We start from the raw sequence: 10,157 nt of genomic DNA, 5'->3' as shown, positions 1-10,157 counted from the left end.
GAGTTGACATGGCACCAGTGAGCAAGCCTGTGTCTGGCCGGGCAGGTGGCGTGTCAGACTATCAGGAACAGAGGTCACTCCAGGCAGCAAGGCAGAGTGAGGGGGTTGTACTGTGTTGAAAGCCATTAGATAATTAAACCATCCATACAGCAGTGTGAAGTTTAAGAATAAATGTCATCTGAAACCCTATTGTGCAGAGGAATTCTTTTTTTTTTTTGACAGGGAACGCTATCTGAAAAGCTTCAGCAGTTTCTTCTTTTCTCTATAAAATAGGCCTAAAAATAGATCAAATCAAATTTATTTATATAGCCCTTCGTACGTCAGCTGATATCTCAAAGTGCTGTACAGAAACCCAGCCTAAAACCCCAAACAGCAAGCAATGCAGGTGTAGAAGCACAGTGGCTAGGAAAAACTCCCTAGAAAGGCCAAAACCTAGGAAGAAACCAGGCTATGTGGGGTGGCCAGTCCTCTTCTGACTGTGCCGGGTGGAGATTATAACAGAACATGATATTCAAATGTAATAATAATGTTCTATTATTGTACTAATTAATATACATGATATAAAATAAAGTAAAGTAAATAAAGTGCATTCTACAAGTTGGCTTGGCTGGGAGCAATTATTTATTCTCCTCTGATCCTTTCAGCCTTGTAGCTCCACCCAGGAGAATATGCAATTTTGACCTAAAGACATGTCAGGCGTCTGTCAAAATACAGGGAAATCGGCTAAAAATAAAATAAGGCATTGGTTAGAGGCCTCTACTTATATTACGTGAAAAGGTTGTCAAGAAGCTCTCCCAGCAATGTGGCCGCTTTCAAGAGCACAACATCCAGCAACATTACTCATTTGGAATTCTGAATTTGATATAGCCTTCTCCCTAACATATGTTTTACCAACCAATCAGCTGCATGAATGCCAGTGGGGAATTCTGTGTCAATATTACGCACAAAACCTGTTCCATTGGACAATATACAGCACAAAGCAATTTACAACCAATATCATGTGTAGTTATGAGACTGTGGAATTCCAAGTGGGACATTTCTTCAAGGCTGACCCGAAACAGTAACAGGTCTTGTCAATCCTATTTACTGAACACGCATTGTAAGGAATCCATTGGGATAAAATAAATACACAGGCAGTTATGCATAGCTTGTCTCTGTGACCCCGGAGAGAGAAAGACACTCAAAACACTTTATTATTAGCTAGTTATTGGTCAATGAAGCGTGGGAATGCCAGGCGGGTTGGCAGCCATTTCCCTCCTAATCACCAGAGCTCTCAGTCAAGAGACCAACTCAGACAGCAGGCTTCTCTTAAACCGGACCGTAGTTGACATGCATGTAAAAATCAAACGAGTGTTCATGTTATTAACCCAGCCTGATAGCTAAATGAAATGTACTCGTAAATCTGAGGTTTGCTTTAGCAGGTGCATCAGAAATCTTCAAATGACATTCAGACTATAGAGGCAAGAAGCTGCTGTGTACTGCACTTGCAACCCAGTCTGAGCTGCAAGCTGTAAATAGCACACAAAAGGAATAGGATTTTCTGTGAAACATTTATTAGCTTAACATGAGCATGCATTTGTACATAACTCTGTATACAGATGGATAGCCCATTAATAGAAACGTGTAATCTGGCTGTTCTGTTGCATTAGCATCAATTTAAACAATGCCTTTGGTCAGCACCCACTGACAACTTTTCTTTCTGGTATAGAATGTGTAATGTTAATCTGTGTGACCACCACCAAAGCAAAACAGTGATATTGATAAGAAAATATACAACCTTATGCAATATCGCCATTAAACAACTGAACCAGGCACTCTAAATCATCCCAACAATATCTAAGATTTTGGATCTCTCTGAAACTGAACATAAAGACATCATTCATGACATTAACCCTTGAGAATCACCTCCGGACACAATTGTAGGCAACTGTCTGTAAGCAGGTGTAAGTTTTTGATTGAGCAGCAAAGTCTTTGTCAATCCCCTTGTACCTGCACTATTAAAACGTCATTATTGTTAGTAGGCTATTCCATGTTAAGAAAGGCGAAAGAAACCCCACTACTCATTTACAACCCAGGTCGTATTTTGGTACAATATAAGATTTAGCTGAGATTGGGTAAATAAATAACATGAGAGGTTTTCAATCAGATAAAATGTACATTTATTACTTACAATAATTTATACCACCCTGAAACAGAGGTTGTGCCTGCTAATGGATGGAATAATGAGCCAGACAGAAACACACCGATCTGTGATCTCAGTCCAAACATTTAGCCTACAATTACTGTGTCCTCATCTGGGAACTCATAGAAGGGCACCTCAAGGTTGAGTGGGGCTGGGCCTTTCCTGATGCGGCCAGAGGCATCGTAGTGAGAGCCATGGCAGGGGCAGTAGTATCCGCCATAGTCACCAGCATTGGCGATGGGTACACAGCCCAGGTGGGTGCACACGCCAATAACAATGATCCATTTTGGGTTGGCGACGCGGTCCTTGTCGTGCTGGGGGTCACGTAGCTCAGCCATATCCACAGCTTCCTCGGCGGCGATCTCTTTCTCAGACCGGTGGCGGATGAACAGAGGCTTGCCCCTCCACTTGAAGGTCATATTCTTGCCCTCTGGGATCTCTCCCAGCTTGACCTCGATCTTGGACATGGCCAGGACATCAGCTGAGGCGCTCATGGAAGAGATAAACTGTGTGGCCACGGTCTTGGCTGTGTAGACACCAACCACGGCTGTGGCCCCGGTGACAAGGTAGGAGAAGGTTTTCCTGGACTCGCTGCTCTCCTGAGAAGATTTCTTGGGGTCAAGCAACTCAGGCCGACGGTAATCAGAGAAATCTGGCACCTTGATGTCAGTGTGAGCGAATCGGACTGCAGCTTTTGCTGAAAAATAAAACAAGTCCATTAGATACAGTCAAAACAGTATTAAGAGAAAGACAATGGCATGTGATAGGAAAGTACCAGAGGGCACATTATAGAAGCAGATGCATCCAAGTCGATAGCTAGTAAGATAGCAAATTAATGATCAGATTGTTTGAAAGTGAAGTTTAAATACAAAGTAGCTAGCTAACAAGCTTTCTAATAGTTAGCTAGCCCATTAGCTGAGGAGTATTCATTGCAATGTCTTGCAATGGAAAACCGTTTAAGAATCAAACGGATCAAACGCAATGATTACCTTCCTGAATTTGTCCAATATAAACTCTTGTTTTGTTAAAACATTTTGCAACAAAATCTGCCTAATGAACACACCCTTGACCTACATGTTAGCTACCAACTCCCTTGCTAAAATGTAAGGTTAAACTAGTGACCAAGAAAACTCTCCTCACTCTAGCCAGCAGAATCCAACCCCTACCATTACACCGAGCTGCATTGGGGTCAGAATGAAAACATGGTTACATTACGACACTGGAGACGGCACAAGATACAGGTCCACGTACCTCAATGTATGGATGGGATATGCCACTGTACTCAATTTTACCTTAATCCACACCGATACATCTCAAATCAAATTTTATTTGTCACATGCTCCGAATACAACAGGTGTAGACCTTACAGTGAAATGCTTACTTACAAACTCTTAAAACCTCTTGGTGTTAGGGGGCAGTATTTTCATTTTTGAAGAAAAAAAAACGTTCCCATTTCAAACGGGATATTTTGTCAGGAAAAGATGCTAGAATATGCATATAATTCACAGCTTTGGATAGAAAACACTAACGTTTCCAAAACTGTAAAGATACTCACAGACTATAACAGGACTGATGTTGCAGGCGAAAGCCTGAGAAAAATCCAGAAGTGCCCCAGGTTTTGAAAGTGCTGCGTTCCAATGACTCCCTATTCAACTGTGAATGTACCATCAACGAGCTTACGCTTTCTACGTAGTCCAAGGTGTCTACAACATTGTGACGTAGTTTTATGCATTTCTGTTGAAGAATGGCCGTAGGCGGCCACATTGCGTAAGTGGTCACATGGTGGCTCCGCGAGAGATTCTCGCGTTAAATACAGAGGTAGCCATTACTCCAATCGGTCCTAGTGAAAAACGAATTGTCCCGACGGATATATTATCGAATAGATATTAGAAAAACACCTTGAGGATGGATTCTAAACAACGTTTGCCATGTTTCTGTCGATATTATGGAGCTAATTTGGAATATTTTTTGGCGTTGTGGTGACTGCAATTTCCGGGCGATTTCTCAGCCAAACGTGAAGAACAAAAGGAGCTATTTCGCCTACCCGGGAGTCTCGTGAGTGAAAACATCCGAAGTTCAAAGGTAAACAATTTAATTTGATTGCTTTTCTGATTTCCGTGACAAGGTTGCCTGCTGCTAGCAAGGCATAATGCTATGCTAGGCTATGATAAACTTACACAAATGCTTGTCTAGCGTTGGCTGTGAAGCATATTTAGAAAATCTGAGATTACAGGGTGATTAACAAAAGGCTAAGCTATGTTCCAATATATTTCACTTGTGAATTTCATGAATGATTTTCTAGGAAGATTTATGTCCATTGCATTATGCTAATTAGTGTCAGATGATGACAACGGTCCCGTTCACAGGATGGGGTGTCACTACAGGTTAAAAGTAAGATAAGAAAAATAAATAATTAAAGAGAAGCAGTGAATAACAATAGCGGGGCTATATACAGGGGGTACCGGTACAGAGTCAATGTGCAGGGGCACCGGTGTCAAGGTAATTGAGATAATTATGTAAATGCAGGCAGGGTTGTTAAAGTGGCTATGCATAGATGATAACAGAGAGTAGCAGCGTGGGGGCAAATAGTCTAGGTAACCATTTGATTAGCTGTTCAGGAGTCTTATGGCTTGGGGGTAGATACCTCTTGGACCTAGACTTGGCGCTCTGGTACCGCCTGCCGTGCGGTAGCAGAGAGAACAGTCTATGACTAGGGTTGCTAGAGTCTGATGATTTTTAGGGCCTTACTCTGACACTGCCTGGTATAGAGGTCCTGGATGGCAGGAAGCTTGGCCCTGGTGATGTACTGGGCCGTACGCACTACCCTCTGTAGTGCCTTGCGGTCGGAGGCCGAGCAGTTGACATACCAGGCAGTGATGCAATCCGCCAGGATGCTCTCGATGGTGCAGCTGTAAAATCTTTTAAGGATCTAAGGACCCATGCCAAATCTTTTCAGTCTCCTGAGGGGGAATAGGTTTGAAATACTGTTTGTTTTCCCAGAAAACTGCCGTTTCGTTCTCATGCTAGCTAGCAGTAGCCATTATGGAATGGCACATCACGTTGAACAAAATAAGCTGATAGGTTGACTGCAAACTAGCTGCGGTGGCTGCTGCTAGCTAGCATGAGGACAAAAATTGCAGTTTTCTTAGAAAACGAGCAGTATTTAAAACCTTCTCAATCTATCAGTGTGGATTAAGGTAACGTTTGGAGTGCAGTTGCATATCCCATCCCTGCATAGAGGTAAGCTTTCCGACCCATATCGCACGCCAGCTCCATGGCGTCTTAATATAGCCATGATTGCGTTCTGACCCCAGTGTAGCTAAGTGTAGACAAGTGTAACAGTAGGGTTGGAATCTGCTGACTATCACCACTAAGACCCACCTGTATGGGTTATGTAATGTTATTGTAACTAGAATTATCAAAATATGACAATACTACACATAAGTAGCAGCTAGTTAGCTATTTAGTTAGTTAGCTAGTCAGGTTGTGACCCCAGACTCCAGTCACAGTTTCTTTAACCCAGAGGCGCAACATTGAGAGACTTACGGGAACGCTTGCAAAACAGACCATGCAAGGGTTTGCAAAGTCAATGAGGTAAGTGTTATACACAATGACGTTTTTCTGCGCATGAGTTTAGCAAGGTAACGTCGCCAATGCATCGCCTATAAGCATGATCGGGGATTTCTATTGGAGAAGCAGTTTCTGCCTATCTTCAAACTGTACTGTCTTTGTGCCCCATACTGCAGTGCTGCTCCTCCTGCTAGTTAAAATGTCTTAGCCTCGTTCATCATGGGCATCGCACTTACTTAGCTAACTAACTAGATAATTGTTACAAATATGATTATACCCAATCGATATGTGAAATTAATTGTACTTCTACCCAACATGTTTGTGGTTGTTGGTTCAAACCGTTTGGTCTTGACCTCGCAGTCAGCTACCTTAGTTAGCTAGTTAACTAGCCGGTTGGCTAGGCCGCTTCCAGCCAATGCACTCTACACAGCTAACATTAGCGAGCTAATGAACACTAGGCTAAATTATGAAACAATCCTCAGATTCTACAGCATATCAATTTGACTTTAGTAAAATACAACAATGACTCAAGTAAAACCCGATTACTAACATTAGCCCTGAGATACTGCTAGCTTAACTACTTACCATTTATGCTAACTGATACTGCAGGCCCAGTCTTTGGACTCTGACCGTTCAGGGACTCGCGGGTAAGGAAAGGTTTCTTCGTGTCTACCAACACTTTCTCTCCTTTTACAACCACCCCTGGAATAAGGGCTTTGAGGGGTCCAGCAACTGCATAGTTCGTAGCCTGCAAGTATGGAGAAAATACCCCCGAACGAGCGGCAAGGGACATCATCTTTTTAGCGAGAGAGGCTCCTTGCAATGCTAGCTAGCTACGACCTTGTCTAGACTGTGCAAGGGGAACAAGCGCTGGTTGATTACGCAACACGTCAGGTGACGAAATTACGTATATCAGAAGGGTTACTGTGTGTTACTTTTCTACTGTGATGAGCAATATCTAATAAATTTTTCTCTTAGGGAATTCTTATCTGATGAAAATACTTAAGACTTTTCTGACATTAAAGTGTTTTATGTGTTTTGTTTTACACTTTTTGCTCAAATTTGAGATAACCAATCATAATTAACTTATTCCCTGCTTTGATAGCTGGGGCGGGACTAGTGGTTAGAGCGTTGGACCAGTATGAAAGCTTGGTGAATCGAATCCCCGAGCTGACAAGGTAAAATCTGTCGTTCTGCCCCTGAACAAGGCATTTAACGCACTGTTGGCCGTCATTGTAAATAAGAATTTGTTCTTAAATGACTTGCCTAGTTAAATTAAATGTACATTTAAATATCACATCAGGACCTACATTTAATAATTATCCTCATCATGCAGAAAAATACAAAACATTATGCATAGCTGCTATTTGTGTAACGGTTATACATTGACTTCATAGGTAGTGACATATAGATATTCAAAATCTTTGTCCAAATGTAGGCCCCTGTCATGAATTAATTTTTTTTTTTTTTACATTTATTTAATCTTTATTTAACCAGCTTGGCCAGTTGAGAACAAGTTCTCATTTACAACTGCAACCTGGGCAAGATAAAGCAAAGCAGTACGACAAAAACAACAACACAGAGTTACACATAAACAAACGTACAGTCAATAACACAATAGAAAAATCTATATACAGTGTATGCAAATGTAGGAGAGTAGGGAGGTAAGGCAATAAATAGGCCATAGAAGCGAAATTATTACAATTTAGCATTAACACTGGAGTGATAGATGTGCAGATGATGATGTGCAAGTAGAGATACTGGGCTGCAAAAGAGCAAGAGGATAAGTAACAATATGGGGATGAGGTAGTTGGGTGTGCTATTTACAGATTGGCTGTGTACAGGTACAGTGATCGGTAAGCTGCTCTGGCAGCTGATGCTTAAAGTTAGAGAGGGAGATAAGACTCCAACTTCAGTGATTTTTGTCATTAGTTCCAGTCATTGGCAGCAGAGAACTGGAAGGAAAGGTGGCCGAAGTAAGTTGGCTTTGGGGATGACCAGTGTAATATACCTGCTGGAGCGCTGGGTGTTGCTATGGTGACCAGTGAGCTGAGATAAGATGGGGCTTTACCTATCAAAGACTTATAGATGACCTGGAGCCTGTGGATTTGGCAACGAATATGTAGTGAGGGCCAGCCAACGAGAGCATACAGGTCGCAGTGGTGGGTAGTATATGGGGCTTTGGTGACAAAACAGATGATACTGTGATAGACTACATCCAGTTTGCTGAGTAGAGTGTTGGAGGCTATTTTGTAAATGACATCGCCGAAGTCAAGGATCAGTAGGATAGTCAGTTTTACGAGGGTATGTTTGGCAATATGAGTGAAGGATGCTTTGTTGCAAAATAGGAAGCCGATTGTAGATTTAATTTTGGATTGGAGATGCTTAATGCGAGTCTGGAAGGAGAGTTTACAATCTAACCAGACACCTAGGTATTTATAGTTGTCCACATATTCTAAATCAGAACCGTCCGTGGTAGTGATGCTAGTCGGGCGGGAGGGTGCGGGCAGCAATCGGTTGAAGAGTATGCACTTAGTTTTACTAGCATTTAAAAGCAGTTGGAGGCCACGGAAGGAGTGTTGTATGGCATTGAAGCTCGTTTGGAGGTTTGTTAGCACAGTGTCCAAAGAAGGGCCAGAAGTATACAGAATGGTGTCGTCTGCGTAGAGGTGGATCAGAGAATGACCAGCAGCAAGAGCAACATCATTGATGTATACAGAGAAAAGAGTTGGCCCGAGAAAAGAACCCTGTGGCACCCCCATAGAGACTGCCAGAGGTCCGGACAACAGGCCCTCCGATTTGACACACTGAACTTTGTCTGAGAAGTAGTTGGTGAACCAGGCGAGGCAGTCACTTGAGAAGCCAAGGCTATTGAATCTGTCGATAAGAATGCGTTGATTGACAGAGTTGAAAGCCTTGGCCAGGTCGATGAAGACGGCTGCACAGTACTGTCATTTATCGATGCCGGTTATGATATCGTTTAGGACCTTGAGTGTGGCTGAGGTGATCCCATGACAAGCTCGGAAACCAGATTGCATAGTGGAGAAGGTACAGTGGGATTCGAAATGGTCGGTTATCTGTTTATTAACTTTGTTTTTGAAGATTTTAGAAAGGCAGGACATGATGGATAGAGGTCTATAACAGTTTGGGTCTAGATTGTCTCCCCCTTTGAAGAGGGGGATGACCGCGGCAGCTTTCCAATCTTCTGGGATCTCAGACGATACGAAAGAGAGGTTGAATAGGCTAGTAATAGGGGTTGCAACAATTTCGGCGGATTATTTTAAAAAGAGAGGGTCCAGGTTGTCTAGCCCAGCTGATTTGCAGGGATCCAGATTTTGCAGCTCTTTCAGAACATCAGCTGTCTGGATTTGGGTGAAGGAGAAGCGGGGGGGGGGGCTTGGGCAAGTTGCTGCAGGGGGTGCTGAGATGTTGGCCCGGGGTAGGGTTAGCCAGGTAGAAAGCATGGCCAGCTGTGGAAAAATGGTTATTGAAATTATAGATTTATCGGTGGCGACAGTGTTTATTCTCCATGGACTTTAGTGTCCCAACATTTTTGGGAATTTGTACTACAGGATGCAAATTTCTGTTTGAAAAAGCTAGCCTTAGCTTTCCTAACTGTTTGAGTATATTGGGTCCTGACTCCCCTGAAAAGTTGCATATCGCGGGGGGCTATTCGATGCTAATGCAGAAGGCCATGGGATGTTTTTGTGCTGGTCAAGGGCAGTCAAGTCTGGGGTGAACCAAGGCTATATCTGTTCTTAGTTCTACATTTTTTGAATGGGGCATGGTTATTTAAGATGGTGAGGAAAGCACTTTTAAAGAGCAACCAGGCATCCTCTACTGACGGGATGAGGACAGTATCCTTCCAGGATACCCGGGCCAAGACGATTAGAAAAGCCTGCTCGCTGAAGTGTTTTAGGGAGAGTTTGACAGTGATGAGGGGTGGTCGTTTGACCGCGGACCCATTACGCACGCAAGCAATGAGGCAGTGATCGCTGAGATCCTGGTTGAAGACAGCAGAGGTGTTTTTGGAGGCCAAGTTGGTCAGGATGATATCTATGAGGGTGCCCATTGTTATGGTTTAGGGTTGTACCTGGTAGGTCCCTTGATAATTTGTGTGAGATTGAGGGCATCAAGCTTAAATTGTAGGATGGCCGGGGTGTTAAGCACGTCCCAGTTTATGTCCCCTAACAATACGAAATCTGAAGATAGATGAAGGGGGTCTATAACAAGCGGCTATGGTGAGAGACTTGTTTCTGGAAGGTGGATTTTTAATTGTTTAATTGTTTGGGCACAGACATGGATAGTATGACAGGCTATCTCCGCAGTAGATTGCAACTCCGCCCCCTTTGGCAGTTCTATCTTGTCGGAAAATGTTATAGTTAGGGATGGACATTTCTGGATT

At 43.0% G+C, this 10,157-nt stretch overlaps 1 protein-coding gene across 1 annotated transcript; it reads right to left on the bottom strand.

Annotated features, from left to right (window-relative positions):
* Positions 1-1,531: 1,531 nt before the first annotated feature.
* On the bottom strand, positions 1,532-6,661 carry LOC109886140 (cytochrome b-c1 complex subunit Rieske, mitochondrial). The gene is made up of 2 exons (XM_020477885.2): positions 6,338-6,661; positions 1,532-2,879 (listed from the first exon to the last, which is right to left on the bottom strand). Exons 1-2 carry the CDS (start codon positions 6,546-6,548, stop codon positions 2,269-2,271), a joined length of 822 nt encoding a protein of 273 aa, XP_020333474.1. The 5' UTR covers positions 6,549-6,661; the 3' UTR covers positions 1,532-2,268.
* Positions 6,662-10,157: the final 3,496 nt, after the last annotated feature.

Source organism: Oncorhynchus kisutch, linkage group LG3, assembly GCF_002021735.2.
Source record: "Oncorhynchus kisutch isolate 150728-3 linkage group LG3, Okis_V2, whole genome shotgun sequence".
NCBI lineage: Eukaryota > Metazoa > Chordata > Actinopteri > Salmoniformes > Salmonidae > Oncorhynchus > Oncorhynchus kisutch.
Note: the sequence above shows the minus strand (reverse complement) of the source record. Positions and strands in the feature narration are given on the sequence as shown.

Excerpts from the sequence above, each read along its gene's own strand:
- LOC109886140 (XM_020477885.2), bottom strand. The coding sequence starts at position 6,548 with ATGATGTCCCTTGCCGCTCGTTCGGGGGTATTTTCTCCATACTTGCAG. Across the intron at positions 2,880-6,337 it reads AGTATCAGTTAGCATAAATG|CAAAAGCTGCAGTCCGATTC; the intron begins GTAAGTAGTTAA and ends TTTATTTTTCAG.